Source organism: Rhinatrema bivittatum, chromosome 1, assembly GCF_901001135.1.
Source record: "Rhinatrema bivittatum chromosome 1, aRhiBiv1.1, whole genome shotgun sequence".
NCBI classification, from domain to species: Eukaryota; Metazoa; Chordata; class Amphibia; order Gymnophiona; family Rhinatrematidae; genus Rhinatrema; species Rhinatrema bivittatum.
Genome location: NC_042615.1, coordinates 43,465,861 through 43,490,315, shown reverse-complemented (window position 1 = coordinate 43,490,315; position 24,455 = coordinate 43,465,861). Strand labels below are relative to the sequence as shown.

Sequence of the window (24,455 nt, the reverse complement as noted above, 5' to 3'; positions counted from 1 at the left end):
GTGAGGACTGTATCCTGCTAGTCCTGGGATAAAAGCATGTTTACCTACATCTGCCTCCTTCACCTGTCAGTTTCAGACTCATGATTTGAACATAGTGCCAGCAAGTCTCGCAAGAACTTGGGCATAGCACAGTTCAAACTGCAAAACTGAAGTCAGCCAGCAAAAGTGGCAGATACAGCTGAGCGCATTTTCCTCCTACCAGCTGTGGGGATAAGAGGCAGGCTTAGGGATCAATAAAGGGTGGGGAGAAAGGCCTTGGGACTGCAGAGGGGAGAGAAGTCCTATACCTGAACCAGCTTTTTGCAAGCTTTTTTTTTTTTGGGGGGGGGGGGGCGCTAGGAGTCAGCTTTCTTTTTTCATTTTTTCAGGACCACATTAAAATTCTCTAATTACACACTATAATATGCTATATTGCTGTAACTATGGCAGCAGCAACATGAATAAGCTGTTTGGTCCTAGAGCTCATACTGAATTTAGACTAAGTATTAGTCTTAAATGAAAAAACTCAGTGGTCCCGATCAATCCATGCAGTTCCTCAGCCTAGAAGGGATTTTACAAACTGGGAAAGATTGCACCTGCTAAGTTGTTTTATTAGGGCTTCTCCAATTTGTAAACTTCTATTTGAGGAATGCCTGACCTGGGAAAAGGGTTGAGTCCTTACCAACTGGGGGAATGGATGAGAGCTAGCATATTGTTTATGTTTAGAAATGTTTCTTAAAAACAGAGGCTGATAAAAAAAAAAAAAAAAAAAAAAAAAAAAAGAGAGAGCTGGGCTACTGAGTTAAGTACCTAAATGACTATTTTGAGCCAGAGTTAAGTTTTCAGCTGGGCAAAAAATAAAAATCAGATGTAAGGGCCTAAAACTTAGGTTTCATAAATTTAGGTCTGCTATTCATTTGCTTAGATTTAAACTCCTTAATTTGGTGCCCAATGCTGAAAATAAATGTTAAGCTCCTGTTTCACTGCCCTAACTTTGCCCTTTAGCCACTTACTTTTAGGACCTAAATTTATGGGCTAATGAAACTAGGAATCTAAAGTTAGCACTCAGTGCTAGTAAACTGTTAAAAAGAGAGACTCTTAAAAAATTAGGATCCTAAATCCTTTGAAAATCAACTCCATTGCACTCGCAATTTGTATAATAAATGTATCAGTTAATCCAATGGATGGAGAAGGTTGCCTATGATTTATTTGAGAACCAACTTCCTTTCAGAATTACTAAGTTTTTGTTTAGATAGATTTTGCTACAATCTTAAACATGTTTTTTTTTTATTAAAGACAAACTAAATGAAACAGTGCAGGAGCCCGCACACCACCTGTGGAAAGAATCACTCAGGTATGCTTCACTATCTTAATTTTGCACAATTTATACAATATTGAGTTGGCTGAAACAGTTTTGATCACACTTGCTGTATAAACAGTAGGAATCATAGAATCACCTACTCCCAATGACAGTTACAGCAGATGATCAAATGGTCTCTTGCTCATAGTTCCCTTGTGATCCAAGTCTGATTCTCTATAGATACCCTTACTGGGGATAAAAGACTGCAATCTCTAATTCTAGTACCTAATCTTTAGAATGCTTTGCCTTAGGAGGAGAAAACAATGTTATTTTTAGATGCTTTTAATTGTTTATATACTGTGTATGGACTTGTTCATCAGAATTGTATTACTTGTATGCGCTATGTAATCCACATTGATACAGAAGTAAAGCAAAATTGCTTACCTTGTAATAGGTGTTATCCCAGGACAGCAGGATGTAGTCCTCACATATGGGTGACATCAGTAATGGAGCCCTATGTACGGAAAACGTCTGTAAACGTTTCTATGAAACTTTTGACTGGCACCAGAGTGCCTACTGAGCATGCCCAGCATGCCATGATATTCCCTGCCACAGGGGTCTCCCTTTAGTCTTGGTTTGTAGCAATAGCATTAGCCAAAAATAAAATAATAAAACATAATCGGACCCAACTCCGCGGGGTGGCCGCGCGGGTGGGTTTCGTGAGGACTACATCCTGCTGTCCTGGGATAACACCTATTACAAGGTAAGCAATTTTGCTTTATCCCAGGACAAGCAGGATGCTAGTCCTCACATATGGGTGATTAGCAAGCTAGAGGCTGAGTCATTTTGTAGTGAAGCAACAGTGAAGTATTGTTGATGAAATGAATCAGCCGAAGATCACAGCAGGTTGGATGTAGAAGGAGTTGGGGTTACACTGGAAACAAGTTCTTTAAGACAGATTGTCCATATGCTGAATCTTGTCTTCCTTCCTTGTCTAAACAGTAGTGTGCTGCAAAGGTGTGAAGAGAACTCCATGTTGCTGCTTTACAAATGTCCAGAATAGGTACAGAGCGAATGTGTGCTACTGAGGTTGACATTGCTCTGACTGAGTGTGCTTTTACTCGCCCTTGAAGAGTAAGGCCTGCTTTTCATAACAAAATTGTATGCAATCTGCTAGCCAGTTTGACAGAGTATGCTTACCCACTGCTTTACCTGGTTTGTTTGGATCATAGGATACAAACAGCTGACTGGATTTCCTTTGGGCTGTTGTGCGGTTTAAATAGAAGGATAACGCACGTTTACAGTCCAAAGTGTGTAAGGCTCTTTCACCCTGATGAGAATGAGGCCTAGGAAAGAATGTTGGTAAAACTATTGATTGGTTCAAGTGAAATTCCGTGACAACCTTAGGAAGGAATTTTGGATGTGTACGGAGGACTACCCTGTCATGTAGGAACTTTGTAAAAGGTTCGTATGTGACTAGTGCTTGCAATTCACTGACCCTTCTTGCTGATGTAATGGCTATGAGAAATACCGTTTTCCAAGTAAGGTATTTAAGGTCACAGGTATTTATGGGTTCAAATGGAGAACGCATAAGCCTAGTTAATACTACGTTCAGGTCCCACTGTATGCTTGGGGAATGAACTGGAGGTTTAATGTGAGTTAGGCCTCTCATGAATCTACTCACGAGAGGCTGTGTAGAAATGGGTGCATCTCCCAGTTTATTATGGTAAGCTGAGATTGCACTTAAATGTATCCTTACAGATGACGTCTTAGGACCAGAATCTGAGAGATGGTATAGGTAATCTAGTAGTGAGGTAGTGGGGCAAGTGAAAGGATCTAAATCTTTTTGAGTGCACCACAATGTAAACCGTTTCCATTTGTAGGAATAATTCTTTCTAGTGGAAGGTTTACGTGAAGCTATAAGTACTTGAGATATAGTGGTTGGAAGGTTGAGTGGTTGTAAGATCAAGCTTTCAACATCCATGCTGTCAGGGACAGGGATTGAAGGTTGGGATGGCGCAACTGGCCCTGTTCCTGAGTTATCAGATTGGGAGCTACTCCCAGGCGAATTGGATCCCTGACAGAGATCTAGCAGTGTGGGGAACCATACTTGTCGAGGCCAATATGGGGCTATGAGTATCATTGTCCCCTTGTCCTGTTGTAGCTTCACTAGTGTTTTGGTTATGAGTGGTATCGGAGGATACGCGTATAACAGGCCTGAATTCCAATGGCGAGCAAAGGCGTCCCTTGGTAGGCTGTTGGACTGCCAGAGGAGAGAGCAGTAATTGTTCACTTTGTAGTTCAGGTGGGATGCAAAGAGATCTATTGTTGGTTGACCCCAACGCTGAAATATCTTGGTTGCTAGCGATGGGTTTAGAGACCACTCGTGTGGTTGGAAGTGACGGCTGAGGCGATCCGCTACTGTGTTGTGGATGCCTGCTAGGTAGGTGGCCCGTAGCAGAATTGAGTGTGCTAGGGCCCAGTCCCAAATTTGAGCTGCTTCCTGACAAAGGAGGTACGACCATGTGCCTCCCTGCTTGTTGATGTACCACATGGCTACTGTGTTGTCCGTTTGGATCAGAACAGTCTTGTGTGAAAGGCAGTCCTTGAACGCATGTAGAGCATAGCGAAGTTCCAGAAAGTTTATTTGAAAGGAGGCTTCTTGCTTTGTCCATGTGCCTTGTGTCTTTAGGTGAGCAATGTGCGCTCCCCACCCTAAGGTGGACGCATCTGTAGTTAAAGTCACTTGTGGAACTGGTTGCTGGAAAGGTAGGCCTTTTAGCAAGTTGATTGTGGATGTCCACCAGAGAAGAGAAGATCTTAGATCTTGTGTTATATGAATGGGAGTGGACAATGGTTGAATGGCTTGAATCCATTGAGATTTGAGTGTCCATTCCGTTAGTCGCATGGTGAGCCTGGCCATGGGAGTGACATGAACCGTTGAGGCCATGTGTCCGAGCAGGGTGAGGCACTGATGAGCTGTAACTCGAGACTGATTGCGAACAGAGTGCGCTAGGACAACGAGCGCTTGAGCACGGTCTTTTGGAAGAAATGCTTTCGCTGTGATGGTGTTGAGATCTGCACCTATGAACTGCAACTGGTGAGATGGTGTGAGATGGGATTTCTCGTAGTTGATGAGAAACCCCAAGGAGTGAAGCAACTTTATTGTGAGATGGAGAGAAGTGAGAACTCCGCTTTGTGTTTGACTCCTGATGAGCCAGTCGTCCAAGTAAGGAAACACATGCACTCTTTGTTTGTGAAGATGTGCCACCGCTACTGCAAGACACCTTGTGAATACTCGAGGTGCTGATGCTAGGCCGAATGGTAGTACTCTATATTGGAAGTGTTGTCCTTCCACCAGAAATCGCAGGTACTGTCGATGAGGAGGAAAGATGGGAATGTGAGCGTAAGCGTCTTGAAGATCCAGAGAGCAGAGCCAATCTCCTTTTTGAAGAAGAGGTAGCATGGTGCCTAACGATACCATTCTGAATTTCTCTTTCTTTAGAAATTTGTTGAGATTTCTGAGGTCCAGAATAGGACGTAGGCCCCCGGTTTTCTTTGGAATGAGGAAATATCGGGAGTAGAATCCTCTGCCCCACTGAGGCCTGGGAACTCTTTCTATGGCCCTGGCAGTCAGAAGGGTGGATAATTCTGCTTGTAGAATTGTGGAGTGATGAGACACTGTCCAAGATGGAATAGGAGGATTTTCGTTTGGTACAGTGAGGAAATCCAAGCGGTACCCTTGAGTTGTAATTGAGAGTACCCATTGGTCTGTCGTGATGGAGGTCCAAGTTTGATGGTAATGAGATATTCGACCTCCTACAGGTAATTGTGGATAAGGATTTTGGGAATGGCTCCTGCCCTCTGGCTGGACTTCAAAATCCAGAAGTGGACGCCGTAGGCGGAGGCTGCTGAGGCCTAGCAGGTCTCTGGCGAGGTTGTGACCGTTGAGTAGGCCATTGTTGTCTGGGTCTGGTTGCCGGAGGATAATATCGCCTAGGGCGATAATAGGGTTTCCTTGGTTCCCTTCTTGGAGGCCTCCTAGAAGGTTGGTGTAACTCTTGCGGCAGCTGAGATAGTTGTTTAAGGGTTTCAGTGTGGTCCTTGATGGTCGCCACCGCCTCTTTGACTTTATTACCAAAGAGGTTTTCGCCTAGGCAAGGCAGGTCTGCCAAGCGTTCTTGTACCTCTGGTCTCAGTTCTGATGATTTTAACCAGGCCCATCTCCTAGCTGTGATTCCTGACGCTGATAACCGGGAGGCTGTCTCAAAGGAATCACATGTGGCCCTTACCTCGTGTTTGCCCGCTTCTAGGCCTTTGTGCACGAGTCTTAGGAACCAGTCCTGAAGTTGGTCAGGTAATTGGTGTGACAGTGTTTCAACCTGTTTCCACAGGTCTCGCTGGTACTGATTCATAAATAGCTGGTAAGAATTTATTCTGGATACCAGCATCGCACCTTGGAAGATTTTTCTTCCTAGATTGTCCAGGAACCGGCTATCTTTCCCAGGAGGTGTGGAGGCATGTTGTTTTAACCTCTTGGCCTTCTTCTGGGCCGACTCGACCACTACTGATTGATGTGGTAATTGAGTTTTTTTTGAAACCCTGGGATGGGCTGAACCAGATAAGTGGCATCAGCACGTTTATTGACTGCCGCCACAGAACCAGGGTGCTCCCACATCCTGTACATTAATTCCTGTAAGACCTCGTGAACTGGAATGGCAAGTATTTCCTTAGGAGGGTCTACGAATTGAAGTACCTCCAAGGTTTTTTGTCTGCTGTCTATCTCTGAGAGGGAGAAAGGGATTGTTTCAGACATTTCCTTTATAAAATTAGAAAATGAAAGATCCTCCGGTGGTGATTTTCTCCTGTCCTCTGGTGGTGAGGGCTCAGAGAGGATATCCTCTTCAGATGAAAATTCTGAGTCACTAGCGGTGTCCAGAGGATGCCCTGTTGGCCTAGGAGGCTTAAATGGGATCTCAGAGACTGGTGTATGCGGTCTGATGGGTGGTATGACACCTGACGGACCTGGTAATGGTTCCTGATGTTGATCAGAACCGAGATCTTGTGGTGAAGAGGAGAAGACCTGGATAAGGGAATCCAATTTGTCCAAAGGTTGAAATATGGACGAATCTTGAATTGGCATCGACGGTGCCATTGGGGTCTGTGGCCGCATTGGAACCGATGGAATCTGTGGCATCGGCATGGACGGCATCGCTGGTTGCGGCATGGACGGCACCGGTGTTGGAACAGACGTCATCAATAATTGCGGCGATTTCCCCGGCATCGAGGGTACTGGTGATGGAATCGGCGATCTTCTCATGACCGGTGTCGATGGCAGAACCGGTGTAGCAGGTCGTGGCATCGCTTCGACGAAGGCATCCCTGACCGCTTGGCGTATGTAAACGTCAAGTTCCGCCCGCATGGATGATGTAAACAGAGCGCCCCATGGGGGGAGGCGGTGGTGGCGACATCAGTACGTCCTCAGAGCCCTGAGGAGGCACGGTTCCTTCTGCCGGAATCGGCGAGGATCGCCTTGTCGATGGCTCGGAAGCCTTACCCTGGAGCCGGGGTTTCTTAACCGGTGTGCCGTCTTCCGTCGATGGCTCGCCGGGTATCGGTGTAGCGGATGCCGTATGCGGCCTACGATGCCGATGCTTGTCTTTTTCGCGGGCTCTCTCACTGCCCGATGTTGACGCCCTGGACGATGGCGAGGGGGAGGAAAATGGAGCGTCTCCCGACTCACCTGATTGTCGTTTTTTCAAGACGACTTTCCTAATCGACCCAGCCAGAGACGATTGTGTTGAAGTGGATGGAGCAGAAACCAGTTGTATTTTGAACAACTGCTCCATTTTGTCCAGTCGCAGACGTCGGCCCTTCGAGGTCATCGTAGCACATAAGGGACAAGTCTTCACATCATGCCCTTCACCAAGGCAGAGGACACAGTCCTGGTGAGGGTCTGTGATAGACATGTTCCTTGTGCATTTTTTGAAGCCTGTAGTCATTTTGGAGCCGGACAGCCGTCGACGGCTTTATGACTCAGGACAAAAATTTTGAAAAAATAGAGGCAGAACGGAACCGCGAAAATGGTAAAACTTACCGCGATGGATTACTAAGGGAGACCCTTTGCGGTTTGAAGTTTTTAAAAGTTTTCCGTGAGGAAAAGTTGTGGAGAATCCCACAGGACTCCTAATAACCGCGAGGCTAACTGCTTCGCGGAAAAAGAAGACTAAAGGGAGACCCCTGTGGCAGGGAATATCATGGCATGCTGGGCATGCTCAGTAGGCACTCTGGTGCCAGTCAAAAGTTTCATAGAAACTTTTACAGAAGTTTTCCGTACATAGGGCTCCATTACTGATGTCACCCATATGTGAGGACTAGCATCCTGCTTGTCCTGGGATAAATTGAATAAATAAAATCTTTGTAATAACTGATAAATGTGCTAATTTTTTCATGTAATGAAGCATTTCAGAAAGTTCTTTTAATATTTTAATAAAAACATTTGCTTTGGTACTTACTGAAGTGGGTTTTGGTCCTCTTTTCTTTTTCTCTGCCTTCTCTTTTTCTTCCAGTTCCAAGTTTTCTCTTTCAATCAAGGTAATTAAAGTGTTGCATCTTCTTTGCAGCTCCTGAATGGCATTCAAATATCCATTAGAGACTGCATCCCATCACTGAAAGCTTTCTGCTGCTTACTCAGTTGTTGAAAATCTATTAACATCTATTATGCCATGCACAACAACAAATAGGAGAGGTGGTTGTGCTATAGTACTTTGAATATTGAGCTATTAGAAATCTTAACTAATGGGAAACAATCATACAAAGGTACAACATATATCAAAATGACAGAGCAGATAGAAGTGGTACTATATCAAGGATTCCATAGAATCAAATAAAGCAGAGTTGCTTACCTGTAACAGGTGTCTGAGGACAGCAGGCTGTCAGTCCTCACAAGTGGGAGATATCTAATGGAACCTGGCCCGCAAATTTTATGTCAAAATGTTCTACAAATTTCTATCCTACTGAGTATGTGCAGGCTGGAATACCACCACAGATCCATGCGGGGGTCCACTCAGTCTACCTTGATTAGCCTATACTTGGAGTCACCACCAAGAAGAGGCAAGAGGATTTCATGAGAACCAACAGTCGTTAGTGGTAGGAGACTGCTTTTCTCCAAGGACAAGCAGGATGGTAATCCTTACAAGTGGAAAGCGCAGTTGCTTACCGGTAACAGGTGTTCTCCTAGGACAGCAGGTTGTTAGTCCTCATGTGGGTGACATCATCCGATGGAGCCCGGCATGGGAAACTTTGACTGGTAGACTGAGCATACTCAGCTTTCTGCTATCCGCGCATCCACGTGAGGTCCCCCTTCAGTCTCATAATATAGCAGAGTACGAGTGAGAAAAATAACATAACAAACTGAAGGTGAACCCAACATTGTGGGGAGGCAGGCGGGATTCCTGAGGACTAACATCTTGCTGTCCTAGGAGAACACCTGTTATAGGAAAGCAACTGCGCTTTCACCTAGGACAAGCAGGATGGTAGTCCTCACATGTGGGTGATTACAGAGCTCTAGTCTGCCCCATTCAACCAGAAAGACCCACAGTAGCCGAACAAGGTGCCAACAGGCACAACACAACTGCGGCAAGGTGGGCAACAGGGGCGGTCTGGTCCCACAGAGAGCACGATGAAAGATAAAGGAAAATTAGTTTCTTACCTGATAATTTTCGTTCCTGTAGTACCAAGGATCAGTCCAGGACACCTGGGTTGTGACTCCGCACCAGTAGATGGAGACAGACTAAAACTTGTGGGCGGAGCCATATATGCCCCTGTGCCAGTCACAGCCCCTCAGTCATACGGAATGTCAAAGTAGAACATAACCAGAGAACCAAACTAGCTATTTAACCATAAAACGGGGAAGAACACCCCTACTGGAAATAGACTCCCCAAACGAGAGAGCGAACAAGCGGAACAGATTAATTTAAAACCATGAGCGGACTCTCCATTACTTCAGCGCAGCACTGCGGGCGGGATCCTGGACTGATCCTTGGTACTACAGGAACGAAAATTATCAGGTAAGAAACTAATTTTCCTTTCCCTGTACGTACCAGGATCAGTCCAGGACACCTGGGATGTACCAGAGCAAACCTACTGAGGGTGGGAAGCAGAGAGTCCCGCTCGGAGCATCCTCTCTCCAAAACCCCCGGGATCGGTAGCCCTGCCATCCAACCTGTAATGCCTGATAAAGGTATGCCACGATTTCCAGGTAGCCGCCCTGCAAATCTCTTGAGGCGACACCTGCGAAGCTTCCGCCCAAGACGTTGCTTGAGAACGAGTCGAGTGAGCCCTCAGGCCCACGGGAAGTGGCTTTCCACGCATCAAGTAGGCCGCGCCAATGGCCTCTTTGATCCAACGGCCAATCGTAGCGCGAGACGCTGCGGCCCCATTCTTTGGACCAGAGAACAGGACAAACGGATGATCCGTGATCCGAAACGGATTAGTGACCTCCAGACACCGAAGGAGGGCTCTCCGCACGTCTAGCTTCCGTAAGTCCCTTGCTTCCGGAACCGAGGACGCCCCACCCGCGAAACGGGCAGCTCCACCGATTGATTCACATGAAAAGACGACACAACTTTCGGAAGAAGGAAGGAACCGTCCGCAGAGAAACACCGGTATCAGAAATACGCAAGAAAGGTTCCCTACAGGACAGGGCCTGTAGCTCGGAGACACGCCGCGCCGAAGCAATTGCCACCAAGAACGCCGTTTTTAAAGTGAGATCCTTAAGCGTTACGCGTTTCAAGGGCTCAAACGGTGCCGCACAGAGAGCGGAGAGAACCCAAATGAGGTTCCAAGCCGGACAAGGGAGCCGTAATGGAGGGCGAAGAAGCTTAGCCCCCCCGAAGGAAACGAGAAACATCCGGATGAAACGCCAGGTACGCACCCCGGACCTTACCTCGCAAACAACCAAGCGCCGCTACCTGAACCCGTAGGGAACTGCACGCTAGACCCTTGGCCAGCCCTGCCTGGAGGAACGCCAGAGTGTCGGAAACTGAAGCCGAAGTGGGGTCCACCCCACGCTGCACGCACCATTCCTCAAAGACCACCCAGACACGGACAGAAGCCAGAAAAGTCGATTGTTTCCTGGAACGCAGCACCGTAGCCACCACCGCATCATGCCGCGAGACAGAAGTGATCCGCATCCTCCAAACAGACGGGGCCCTGGCGGAGTAGGCCCGCCATTCCTTGGAGCCGAAGGGGCGCCGTTACTTCCAGCTGGACCAGGTCTGCGAACCACGGCCGGCGCGGCCACTCCGGTGCCACCAAGATCACGTTGGCCGGGTGCAACTCTATGCGCCGAAGAATCTTGCCGATCATCAGCCACGGGGGAAACACGTAGAGCAACACGTCCGTCAGGGAAGCACCAACGCATCGACGCCTTCTGCCCCCCGTCCTCGACGTCGGCTGTAAAGTCGCGGAGCCTTCGCATTGTGCCACGTGGCCATCAGGTCCATGTGGGGCACCCCCCCACGTGTCGCAAATGAGCCGCCTGAACGTTGTCGACTCCCGCAATGTGAGATGCTGCTATGTTGCTGAGATGCAGCTCCGACCAGGCCATCAAGCGTTGAGCTTCCTCCGCCACCTGGGGGCTCCTTGTCCCGCCCTGGCGGTTAATGTAAGCCACGGTGGTCGCATTGTCCGACAACACCCGGACTGCCTTTCCTCGCAGCAAGGGCAGGAAGCGTTGTAAAGCCAGACGGACCACTCTGGTCTCTAGGCGATTGATAGACCATTGGGCTTGCGACACTGACCATTTGCCCTGGACCGAACTCCCTAGGCAGACCGCCCCCCAGCCGGAGAGGCTGGCGTCCATGGTGACCACTGTCCAGCCGGGTACCAGAAGGGAGACTCCCGAAGACAGATGACTGGAATCCAGCCACCACAGCAGGCTGGACCTCGCGTGTCCCGCTAGAGGAAGCGGTAGGCAGAAGTCCTCCGAGACCGGCTTCCAGCGGGCCAGCAACGAAGCCTGTAATGGTCGCAGGTGAGCAAACGCCCAGGGGACCAGCGCCAGCGTGGGAGCCATAGATCCAAGGACCGTACCCGCGGTCGACGGAGCGACAGTAAACGCCGTACCTGAGACTGCAGTTTGCATACCCGGTCGTGTGACAGGAACACCTTGCCTTGCTTCGTGTCGAACATCGCTCCTAGATATTCCAAGGTCTGCGTGGGTGCCAGATGACTTTTGCTGAAGTTGACCACCCATCCTAGGGACTGCAGGAGATGGAGAACCCTGTCCACTGCCAACCGACACTGATTCTCAGACTTCGCCCGAATCAGCCAATCGTCCAGATAAGGATGGACCAGGAGACCTTCCCGGCGCAACTGCGCTGCCACCACCACCATCACCTTCGTGAATGTATGGGGAGCCGTTGCGAGCCGAAACGGGAGCGCCCGAAACTGGTAATGCCGTCCCAGAATGCAGAACCTGAGGAAGCTTTGGAACGCCGGCTGAATGCCTATGTGAAGATACGCCTCCGTGAGATCCAGGGAGGCCAGGAACTCGCCGGGCCTTACCGCGGCGATGACCGACCGAATCGTCTCCATTTTGAAGTGCGGAACGCGCCGGCATCGGTTTACCCCCTTGAGATCCAGGATTGGTCTGTACGAGCCGTCTTCCTTTGGGACGATGAAGTAAATGGAGTAACGGCCCCTGCCGTGCTGGCTGACCGGGACGGGGGAAATGGCTCCCAAGCTTCTAAGCGTCGGATGGTGCCTAGCACCTCTTCTCGGGGGCCTTGCAGAGTGAGACAAGAAACTTGTCCGCCAGAGTGCGAACAAAATCTAACGCGTAGCCGTGTCTTATCACGCTGAGGACCCACTGGTCCGACGTCACATCGGCCCATCTCCCGAAAAGGACATCAACCGCGCCCCGGCGTTGGGAACGGAGTGCAGGGGCTGCGGCGGGAGATGGGCCGACCACTCTTCATTGTGACGACATGGGCCCCGTAATCGCAAGGGGACCTCCTTGCCTCCCGAAACGCTTTCCCCGAAAGGACCGTTGCTGCCACTGCGAAGTACGGGAGGAAGCAGACCTATATGCATGCCCGGACGACCTTTGAGGGCGCGACTTCCTGGGACCCCGAAAGCGGGACCTAGCCGAAAAGAAGACCGCGCCCTGGATCTATCCTCGGGCAGCCTAAAAAAACCCTGTTTTCCCCCAGGGAAACCATCAAGTCATCCAACTCTTTGCCAAACAGCAACTTGCCTTTGAACGGTAGCGCCCCGAGGGGAGCCTTGGAGGAGCCGTCTGCTGCCCAGTTGCGTAGCCACAGGAGTCTGCGCGCCGAAACCGCAGCCACCGCGCATCTGCGCCATATGCTATTGCTGCTTCCAACCTATCCGCCTGCGCTGCCTCGCCAGCAGTAAGATCCGCATTGGCCTGGAGAACTTGGGCCCAGCGCAAGCTAGCTCTCATAGCGAAATTCGTACATATGGCCGCTCGAATACCCAGCGCGGAAACCTCGAAAATCTTCGTAAGCTGCACTTCCAGCTTCCTGTCCTGAAGATCTCTGAGGGCTGTCGCACCCGTGACAGGAATAGTGGATCTCTTTGTTACTGCAGACACCGCCGAATCCACCTTGGGGAGCTTAAGAAGGTCCAGCGCATCCTCCAGGAGCGGGTAAAGCTTGTCCATGGCTTTGCTGACCTTCGGCCCCAATTCCGGGGTGTCCCATTCCCGGAATAGGATGTCTGTAGAAGAAAAATGAAACGGAAAAAACCACTACAGGGCCCGTGAGGCCTAACCGGACCGGATCCATGTGCGCCTCCTGCCGAACCGCTACCGGAGGTGCTTCAATTCCCAGTTCCTGGGGGATGGCCGGAATTAGGGGAGGCAGTTCCTCCCTGCGGAAAAGCCGGACCACCTTGGGATCGTCTCCCTCCGCTGCTTGTGATGCCTTTCCTTCTCCGGATGGAGTGGATCCGTCCCCTGCCACCTCATCGGCCCCTTTAGGGGCTCTTCAGGGGAATCAGTGTCCACCCCCGTGGAGGAATCCGGGTCCACCTCCTGTGGGACGCCACGCGGAGGCCGTTTCCCCCTGGAAGCACTCGGGGGCACATCCATAATCCCCGAGGGTCTGTTGGACTTCTTCGGTGGTGGAGCCCTGTGGGACTCCCTCCGGCCGCGCTTGCTCTTACTTTTCTTACACTTCAGGACTTTGCGCAGCAAAAGCGCAAAGTCCTCAGAAAACGAGCTGGAAACAGAATCAGCCTCAGCTGGGCTCCCCGGGGACCCCGGGTCCCCCGAGGGGCTCCCCCCCGCCGGGCCCCGCTGAGGAGACAGCGCGGGAGGCAAGGCCGCAGGCCCTGCCGCTTCCCGCGCCATGTCGCGGCCCGTGGCTAAAATGGCCACCACTCCCGCGCTGAGCGGGAAACAATCCTGGGGCCTTTCCATTGCGCCCCCCCCCCCCCCCCCCCCGCTCGGCGGTGGTCGCGCGGGCCGTACTCGAGCCCCCCGAGACGCCCCGGACGAACCTTCATCGCCCGGGATACCGGAAGCGCATAGGCCGTCGCGCGAGAGACGTGCGCGCGCGCCGAGCCGCAGGCCCGGCAAGCGGAGCCGCGATGCAGGCCGGCGAAAAAGGCGCGAAGACGGCCGTCAAAGGAAATCAAAAATAATAAAAGTCGCGCGAAACGGCCTCCCCCCTGTCAGCAGCGCCCCCCCCTAGAGCGGCGACGCAAGGAACAGAGAGCCGGCACAAAACAAAAGACAATTTTTTTTTTTTTTTTTAAACAAAACGCCTGTCGCTGTCCGCGGTCCTGGAGCCCTAGTCCAGCAGGGGTGAGTGAACCGGGCTCCCCGGTGTCACCCCTGACGCTGCTACTTAGAAAAAACCGGGTCCTCGACCCTAGCAGCGGCCTCAACCGGGGGGGGGGGGGGGGGGGGGTAGTCCCCTCAGGACCTCTCAACCCCCCCGGGAGGTAGGGCAGACGGACGTCAGCGACAATTTGGCAAAAATTCCAATTAAAAGACACTAAAGCCTAAACTGGCCTAAACCAAAAGAAAACCAACCCTGACGGAGTACCAGAATCAGGGCAGGGAGGAGCTGTGACCGGACCTGCACCATCTACTGGAGACAGAGTAAGACTGAGGGGCTGTGACTGGCACAGGGGCATATATGGCTCCGCCCACAAGTTTTAGTCTGTCTCCATCTACTGGTGCGGAGTCACAACCCAGGTGTCCTGGACTGATCCTGGTACGTACAGGGAAATGGGTTCAGGACTGGAACAGACTGCGCAGGACACACTGGCCAAAAGCAATGTCCTGGCGACTATCCCTGTCAAGACAGTAGTGAGTCGTGAAAGTGTGGAGAGAAAGCAAAATTGCTTACCTTGTAATAGTTTTATTCCAGGACAGCAGGATGTAGTCCTCACATATGGGTGACATCATTGATGGAGCCCTATTGCGGAAAACTTTGTCAAAGTTTCTAGAAACTTTTGACTGGCCCTGTGAGGCCAGTGAGCATGCCCAGCATGCCATGATATTCTCTGCCACAGGGGTCTCTCTTCAGTCTCATATGTAGCAATAAGCTTTAGCAAAAATAAAATAAAACATATCGGACCCAACTCTGCGGGGTGGCGGGTGGGTTTCGTGAGGACTACATCCTGCTGTCCTGGGTTAACACTTATTACAAGGTAAGCAATTTTGCTTTCTCCCAGGACAAGCAGGATGATAGTCCTCACATATGGGTGATTAGCAAGCTAGAGGCTGAGTCATTTTGTAGTGAAGCAACAGTGAAGTATTGTTGATGAAATGAATCAGCCGAAGATCACAGCAGGTTGGATGTAGAAGGAGTTGGGGTTACACTGGAAACAAGTTCTTTAAGACAGATTGTCCATATGCTGAATCTTGTCGTCCTTGTTTGTCCAAACAGTAATGAGCTGCAAAGGTGTGAAGAGAACTCCATGTTGCTGCTTTACATAAGTCAAGAACTGGCACTGAACGATATTGTGCTACTGAGGTTGACATTGTTCTTACTGAATGTGCCTTTACTCGCCCTTGGAGAGGAAGGCCTGCTTTTTCATAGCAAAACTGTATGCAATCTGCTAGCCAATTGGATAGAGTATGTTTACCCACCTCTTTACCCGGTTTGTTTGGATCAAAAGATACAGAGTTGAGTGGATTTTCTATGGACTGCAGTGCGGTCTAAGTAATATGCTAACGCACGCTTACAGTCCAAGGTATGTAAGGCCCGTTTCTCCTTTGTGAGAATGAGGCCTTGGAAAGAATATGGGTAAAACTATGGATTGGTTCAAGTGGAATTCCGTAACTACCTTGGGGAGGAATTTTGGATGTGTAAGGAGCACCACTGTCATTTAGGAATTTTGTATAGGGTGAATACGTGACAAGTGCTTGTAACTCACTAACCCTTCTAGCTGATGTAATGGCTATAAGGAAGATAGACTTCCATGTGAGAAATTTAGGATCACAGGAAGTCATGGGTTCAAAAGGAGAACGCAATATCCTTGTCAAGACGAGATTCAGGTCCCATTCTGTGACTGGTGGTCGAATTGGTGATTTAAGGTGAATTAAACCTCTCATAAATCTACGAACAAGAGGATGCATGGATATTGGTGCATCTCCCATCTTGTTATGGTAAGCTGAGATTGCACTAAATGTACTTGTTCAGATGATGTCTGGAGACCAGAGTCTGAAAGATGGCATAAATAGTCTAGTAGAGAAGTTGTGGGGCAGGAGAAAGGATCAATACTCTTGTCTGCACCACAAAGTAAACCTTTTCCATTTTGAACAATAATTCTTTTGTGTTGAAGGTTTTCGTGAAGCTATCAGAACTTGAGATACCATTGGTTGAAAGACTGAGTGGTTGCAAAATCAAGCTTTCAACATCCATGCTGTCAGGGATAGGGATTGAAGGTTGGGATGGCGCAACCGACCCTGATCCTGAGTTATGAGATTGGGAGCTACACCCAGGCGAATTGGTTCTCTGATCGAGAGGTCTAGAAGTGTGGGAAACCATACTTGTCGAGGCCAATACAGGGCTATGAGTATCATGGACCCCTTTGTCCTGTTGCAGCTTCACTAAAGTTTTGGTTGTTAGCGGTATCGGGGAATACGCGAATAGAAGGCCTGAGTTCCAAAGGCGAGTAAAGGCGTCCCTGGCTGTCTGGTTTTTCTGTTTATGTAAAGAAAAGAATCTGTCCACGTTGTGATTCAGGTGTGATGCAAAGAGGTCTATTATTGTTTTCCCCCAACGTTGGAATATCCTAGTTGCTACTGAGGGATCCAGGGACCACTAGCGTGGTTGGAACTGACAACTGAGGCGATCTGCCACTGCATTGTGAATGGCTGCCAGATAAGTGGCCCGGAGAAACATGGAGTGTGTGTTAGGGCCTAGTCCCAAATCTGTGCGGCTTCTTGAAAAGGAGATACGAGCCCGTACCTCCCTGTCTGTTGATGTACCACATGGCTACTGTGTTGTCCGTTTGGATCAGAACAGTCTTGTGTGAAAGGCAGTCTTTGAGTGCATGCAGCGCATAACGTATAGCTCAAAGTTCTAGAAAATTGATTTGAAATGTTGCTTCGAGTTTTGTCCAAGTACCCTAGGTTTGGAGATTGTTTATGTGAGCTCCCCAACCTAAGGTGGATGCATCTGTAGTTAAAGTTAACTGTGGGACTGGTTGCTGGAAAGGAAGGCCCTTGCGCAAGTTGTCCTTGTTCGCCCAAAGTAGGGATGAACGTAGCTGGTGGGTTACTTGAATTGGAGAGGACAGTGGTTGAATGGCTTGGATTCATTGTGATCTTAAAGTCCATTGAGTTACCCTCATGGCTGGCCTTGCCATAGGAGTGACATGAACTGTGGCACGGTGATGAGCTGTTGCTTGTTTCTTTGAGTGAAGCAAGTTTACCAGTAGGGAAAGTGTGTCTGCCCGATCCCCGAGTAGAAAAGCTTTTGAAAGTATGGTGTTCAATTCTGCTCCTATGAATTGAAGCAGGTGAGATGGAATGAGATGGGACTTTTGATAATTGATGAGAAAGCCCATGGGGTGAAGTGAGTAATTGTTCGACAGAGAAGCCAGAGCTCCTTGTTGAGATTGACTTCTGATGAGCCAGTCTAAATAGGGAAAGACTTGGACACTTTCCTTGTGCAAGTGTGTAGCTATTACTGCCAGACATTTGGTGAATACTTTGGGAGCAGAGGCGAGTCCAAATGGTAGTACTCTGTACTGGAAATGTTGATGACCCACCATGAAGCGCAGATACTTCTGATGAGGAGGGAATATTGGTATGTGAGCGTAAGCGTCTTGAAGATCCAGAGAACAAAGCCAATTTCCCGTTTGAAGAAGTGGAAGCATGGTGCCTAGAGAAACCATCCTGAACTTTTAGCCACTGCCATTAGCAATGGTAACATGGAATAAACTTAGTTTTTGGGTACTTGCCAGGTTCTTATGGCCTGGATTGGCCACTGTTGGAAACAGGATGCTGGGCTTGATGGACCCTTGGTCTGACCCAGTATGGCATTTTCTTATGTTCTTTCTTCAGAAATTTGTTGAGATTTCTGATGTCTAGGATAGGACGTAGGCCTCCAGTTTTCTTTGGAATGAGGAAATAGCAGGAATAGAATCCTCTGCCCTGCTGAGTCCGGGGCACTGGCTCTACAACTCTGGCTCTCAGAAGGGTGGATAATTCTACTTGTTACTGGATTATGTGATTTTCGCTTAAAGGAAGAGGTCTCGGAGGAGAATCTCTTGGAGTTGAGAGAAAATTGAGTTGGTAACCTCAAGATATTATTTTGCAAGTACCCATTAGTCTGTTATTTGTATCCAATGGTTTTAGAAGGAGGATACTTGGCCTCCTACAGGTAGATCTGATTGAGGGTTGAAGAGATGGCTTTGGTCTTTGGGAATGGCCTCAAAAGCCTGCAGCCGGTCCTGTCTGTGGTGGAGGTTGAAGTCTATCTGCCCTAGGTTGTCTGGGCTGAGCTCTTTGCTGCGGCCTAGAAGATCTGCCCATTGATGGTGGAGGGTAGTAATGCCTCTGCCGATAGAAGGGTCGTCTAGAGTCTTTTCATGGAGGTCGGCGAGATGACTGGGTAGCAGAATCCTGTGGAACTAATGATAGTTGGCGCAGGGTTTCTGTGTGTTCCTTTAATTGTGCTACAGCATCTTGCACTTTAGAGCCAAAAAGGTTGTCACCAACACATGGTAAATCAACTAACTTTTCCTGGACTTAAGGCCTGAGGTCCGAGGCTTTAAGCCATGCCCAACATCTTGCACTTATACCAGAGGCCGCTACGCTGGAGGCTGTTTCAAAACTATCATAAGCGGCTTGGACTTCGTGCTTGCCAGCTTCAAGTCCTTTGTGAATGATTGCTTGGGCTGCTTCTGATATTGCTGTGGTAACGAAGTTGAAAATTCTTGCATCTGTTTCCAGAGATTCCTCTGATAGTGAGTCATGTACAACTGATATGATACAATTTGTGTGTTTAACATGGCTCCTTGATAAATTTTCCTACCCAGGGAATCCAAGAATCTATGATCCTTGCCTGGAAGAGTGGAGGAATGCGGCCTTATTCGTTTTGATTTCTTTTGTGCGGATTCCACAACCACTGATTGGTGTGGAAGTTGTGCTTTTTGGTAGCTGGGAACAGACTGTACCAAATAAGTGGTGTCCACTCTTTTATTGATAGAAGGTATTGAGCATGGGTGCTCCCAGAGTCTATGCTGTAAGTCTAGGAGGACTTCATGGACAGGTTTAACCAAGACTTGTTATGGAGGATCTACGAATTGGAGGACTCCAGTGTTTGCTGTCTAGCATCCTCCTCAGCTACCAGAGTAAAGGGTATGGTGTCCGCCATATCCTGAACAAAGTTTGTAAAGGATAAATCCTCCGGTGGAGATTTCTTCCTTTCTTCTGGAGGGGAAGGATCAGACATAAATCCTTCAGAGGAAGTGTCTGTATGCCTGTCATCTCATGTATCATATGGATCGTCCTGATGTGGAGACATTGGAGAAGATCTTGGTGGACGAGGAAGTCCTGAAGGACCTGGCTGCGGATCATCGATAGGTATCCATCCAGGAATTTCGTCTTGTGGCTTGGATGGAATAGCACCGACTACTTCATCAAATTTCTTCATAAGAAGCTGGTACAGCACAAATTCAGGACGTCCTGGAGCCCCAGGTGACATCGGCATCGATGGCATTGGTTCGGGCATCCACGATGGAATCGGCGTCTGTATCGATGGTCGCCTCGGTATCAACTTAGGCTGTGGAGCCGGTATCTGTGCAGGCACCAGCGGGATTGTCGGCATCGGTGTAACCACCAGCATCAGTTTGGGAACCGGCATCAGTGAAGGCACCAGTATAGACATCTGTTGATCTTTTAAGGCCTGGAACACTGCTTGACGGATGAAATCAGACAATTCCTGCATAACAGCTGGTGCAGGCAGAGCAGCGGTACGCGGTGGAGGTGTCAATGGTCCTTCCACAGAGCCCTGTGGAGGTTCGACAACTGGTGCGTCACACCATGGGATGAAGGCCTCGGCGTCGGAGGTACCGGTGTTTCCTGGATCCTAGGCCGTTTCGCGGTCGATTCCTCCGGGGAGAGAAGTGCCTCTGGTATTGATGGGTGTCGGTGCCAATGGCGGTGCTTCGAACGGTGTTCAGTTGCTGACTTTGTCGATGCTATTGATGATGTTGGCGATGGATGGTCCCCCGACCCTTCCGGATGATGTTTTTTCAAAATCATGCGTTTGGAGACTCTGGCCAGAGACGATTGAGTCAATGTGGAAGGAGATGGCAGAAGTTGTAGATGGAATAAATGCTCCATCTTTTCTTGCGGGCCTTTCTTCCCTTCGTGGTCATTTCTGCACATTTGGGACAGGTTGTTACGTCGTGTTTTTCCCCTAAACAAAGCACACACTCAAGGTGTGGGTCTGTAATGGACATTGTCTGATTACAGATGGGACATTTTTTAAATCCCGTTGCCATTTTTACGTCGACAGCCATCGATGAAATGAGAAGAAACGTGAGAGGAAAAAATTTTACTCAAAGAGTAAAAAAGGAGACCAAGATTTACTCACCAGCCGGTGGAAACCTGAGAGACCCCGATGTGGGAGAAAATGAATGGTGCGAAATCTGATTTTTAGTCAGACAAAAAACTGAGGAAACTCACAAAGGCTCCTGCTCCGCGATGCCTACAGCAGCATGGAAAAACGAAGACTGAAGAGAGACCCCTGTGGCAGAGAATATCATGGCATGCTGGGCATGCTCAGTGGCCTCACAGGGCCAGTCAAAAGTTTCTAGAAACTTTGACAGAAAGTCTTCCGCAACAGGGCTCCATCAATGTCACCCATATGTGAGGACTAGCATCCTGCTTGTCCTGGCATAACTCCAGGTCGCGGCCCTGCAGATTTCAGCGACAGGGACCGCACCAGATGGGCCACTGACATCACCATAGCCCGCACAGAGTGAGCTTTCACCCTGCCAATCAGCTGAAGAGCTGCCTGCTCGAAGCAGAAGGCAATGCAATCCTCTAGCCAGTTTAACAAGGTTTGCATCCCCATTGCTGCTCCCAGCCTACTGGAGTCAAAAGACACAAAAAACTGGGTGGATTGCCTATGGGTTTGCTGTACGATCCAAGGAGAAAGCGAGTACCTGCTTGCAGCCCAGGGTGTGGAGAGCACCTTCCAATGAGGACGGGGGAAGAACGTGGGAAAGACGACCGACTGAATGAAGTAGAAAGCGGTCACTATCTTTGGCAGAAATTTTGTATGCGCGAGCAGTACCAAACGATCATGGAAGAATTTCTTGTAGGGAGCGTACGTGACCAGGGCCTGGATCTCACTGACCCTGCGAGCGGAAGTGATCGCCACCAGGAACATAACTTTCCAGGTGAGGAACTTCAGGTCACAGGATTTGAGAGGCTCGAACAGATGCCGCATGAGCCTCACCAGGACAACGTTGAGATCCCATGGTGTCGCTGGTGGGCAGAGAAGAAAATTATTACTTACCTGCTAATTTTCGTTCCTGTAGTACCATGGATCAGTCCAGACAGTGGGTTATGTCCCCAATCCAGCAGATGGAGTCAGCACAAGCTTTGAGGGGGCGTATCCATATATACTACTACCCCCTCTGCAGGAGTTCAGTATCGAGTATATCAAAGCCAGAGTAGAAACCCCCGAAGGATCAAGTTTGTGGAAACAGATAATGAAAACAATTGTAACCGCAACAAGTAACTGCAAACATCCTACCAACTTGTAGGGAGCTGTGAAAAACAGCGAAAAGAAACGACTGTGAAGACACAGAACACTGCGAGCAAGAAGTAGCGCAGAGCTGAGCAGGATCAAGAACCCAAACGCGGTGGGCGTCTGGACTGATCCATGGTACTACAGGAACAAAAATTAGCAGGTAAGTAATAATTTTCTTTTCCCTGTACGTACCTGGATCAGTCCAGACAGTGGGATGTACCCAAGCTTCCCTAAATCGGGTGGGGTCCAGCGAGGCCTGCTCGGAGAACCTGCTCGCCAAAGTGTTCAGAGACCGAAGAGGCGAGGTGCAGACGATAGTGCCTCGAGAACGTGTGTAACGATTTCCAGGTGGCTGCCCTACAAATTTCCTGCGAGGATACCGAGCGAACCTCCGCCCAGGAAGCCGCCTGAGAACGTGTAGAATGCGCTACGATTCCGGGTGGGGGAGTCCGACCCGCCCCAATGTAGGAAGCAGCAATGCCGGCCTTCAGCCATCTGGCAATGGTCGTCTTCGAGGCCTGAGACCCCCTTCTTAGGACCGGCCCAGAGTACGAAGAGATGGTCAGAGGTCCGGAACTCATTTGTAGCCTCCAGATAGAGGCGCAGAGTGCGCTTGACATTCAAGAGACGGAGAGACTTCGGCTCTGAGGAAGAGAAGGACGGCAACTCCACCGTCTGGTTCACATGGAATGCAGAAACCACCTTCGGAAGGAAGGAGGGAACGGTGCGAAGCGAAACTCCAGAGTCGGAGAAACGGAGATAGGGCTCTCTACAAAAAACTACAAAGGAAAACAAACTTACCCCTGGCTGCAACGAGAAATAAACAGCAAGGCCGCAGAGAAGAGACAAGGAAGATAAGCCACTCCCCAGAAGTTGAAAGAACTCTGCCTTTTTTTTTTTTTTTAAACTTAATACAAACTTGATCCACAGAAAAAGACAACAAGCCATAATCAAGCAAGAAAGTGAAGAAAAAGGAAAAGGAGGGGAAGCCTGATTCCCCTACTCGCATCTGCTGGAGTCAGAAGATACTGAACTCCTGCAGAGGGGGTAGTAGTATATATGGATACGCCCCCTCAAAGCTTGTGCTGACTCCATCTGCTGGATTGGGGACATAACCCACTGTCTGGACTGATCCAGGTACGTACAGGGAATGAGGGTTTCGGTTGAACCAGGCCCTGCATGAAATGCCCGACCAGTGGCTGGACTGAAATGGGTACCCTGGCATCACCCTGGTGGTAGGCGCTGAGGTGTACTCGGACCAAGCTGGTTTGGAGGCCAAACTCGATCAGGTGCCAAAGATAATCAAGCAGGCAGGGGAGTGGACAGGAGAAAGCATCCATTCCGTGACTGCCACACCAGGTGGAGAAATGCTTCCACTTCGAGCTGTAAGATTTTCAGGTGAAAGGTTTCCGGGATTCAATCAAGACTCTGGAGACACCATCAGAGAACTGCAAGGGCTGGAGGATCATGCGCTCAACATCCACGCCGTGAGGGCCAGGGCCCAAAGGTTCGGGTGGCGCAGAGTGCCCTGGTTCTGCAAGAGGAGGTCAGGAACCGCCCCCCCCAGCGGAACTGGTGCATTCACACACAGGTCCTGGAGCAGAGGAATCAACATCTGCCTTGGCCAGGAAGGTGTCACCAGGATCATGGTCCGTCTGGTGCCGATGCCACCAGTGGCTAGGCAGGCTGCAGTCTCAAAAACATCATAGGTAGACCTGATCTCATGTCTACCTGCCTCGACCCCCAGCATGGCCATGGCTGCAGGGGACTCTTGCTGCTGCTGGGGAAGGCCCTTCACAAACTCCTGGACCTGCTTCCACAGGTTGCGGTTGTATCAGGTCATGTATAGCTGGTAGGCCGCAATGCAGGCAACCAGCATAGCCCCCTGGAACATTTTCCTCCCTATGCTATCGAGCTCCCTGTGTTCGCTCCCCGGAGGGGCAGAAGCGTGTGTCCAGGAGCGCTTGGCCATTTTAAGCGCAGACTCCACCACCGCCAACTGGTGGGGTAGGTGCCGCCGTTCAAAGCCCATGGCTTGCTAGAACCGGATAAGTCGCATCAGCCTTCCTGTTTACCAAGGCAACAGACACCGGGTGTTCCCACATACAGAGGAGGAGTTCCTTAAAGATGTTGTGGTCTGGCACAGCCACTATCTCCTTTGGAGCATCAATGAACTGGAGGACCTCCAGCATCTTGTGACGGGTATCCTCAGACAGGAGCTGGAAGGGGATGGCCTCTGCCATGGCCCTTACAAAGCTAGCAAATGATAAGTCTTCAGGAGGAGATTGACGTCACTCCTCTGGAGGGGAAGGCTCCAAGAAGGGGTCGTCTGAGAACAAGTCCGAGGAGTCACCGCCCCACGGGTCATAGGGACCCTCCTCCTTGCTAGGACCCAGATGCTAAGGGCATAGATGGACCCCCGGGCATAGAGGGGGGCATCAGCTGCGGTGCGCCAGGAGGAACTGGCGGCGGCCCAGGGAACTGCGGGCATGGTTGCCCAGTCCCTGAACCCTCATCCTCCTCGGAGGACCCGGGAATCGAGATCGCTCAGGTGGAGGGCATCTGTGACCTTTTGGGCACCAGTTGCATCGGTAGGACTCCAAGAAGGATGTCCAGATGCTCCAGCAGGGGCATGAACATCAAAGGTGGAGGCTCGGGCACTGGTATGGGGTCTGGTAGCACCGGCAGCTCAACGCCCTGTAGCGCTTTGAGCACCGCTGATTGCACCCTGTGGTCCAATTCCTCTTGAAAGTCCTGAGTAGTAAGGACTGATGGAGGGGGACAGGGCATCGCCAGCACATGCTCGGAAGGTTCATGAGGAGGCACACTGATCAGCACCGTTGCTGGTGGGTAATGCTGCGGGCTACCAGGGGCACTGGAGGACAAGCACCATGGTGCGTGAGTCGGGAATCGAC

General features: G+C 50.0%; 1 protein-coding gene across 3 annotated transcripts in view; it reads right to left on the bottom strand.

The window, feature by feature from the left end:
* The window catches only part of SMARCA5 (SWI/SNF related, matrix associated, actin dependent regulator of chromatin, subfamily a, member 5), a 453,245-nt gene that overhangs the window by 36,027 nt on the left and 392,763 nt on the right, over nt 1-24,455 (bottom strand). For all 3 annotated transcript variants that reach the window (XM_029599292.1, XM_029599470.1, XM_029599377.1), the window contains exon 23: nt 7,795-7,905. In XM_029599292.1, the coding sequence (XP_029455152.1) occupies nt 7,795-7,905 (111 nt within the window). The remainder of the gene's footprint in view (nt 1-7,794; nt 7,906-24,455) is intronic.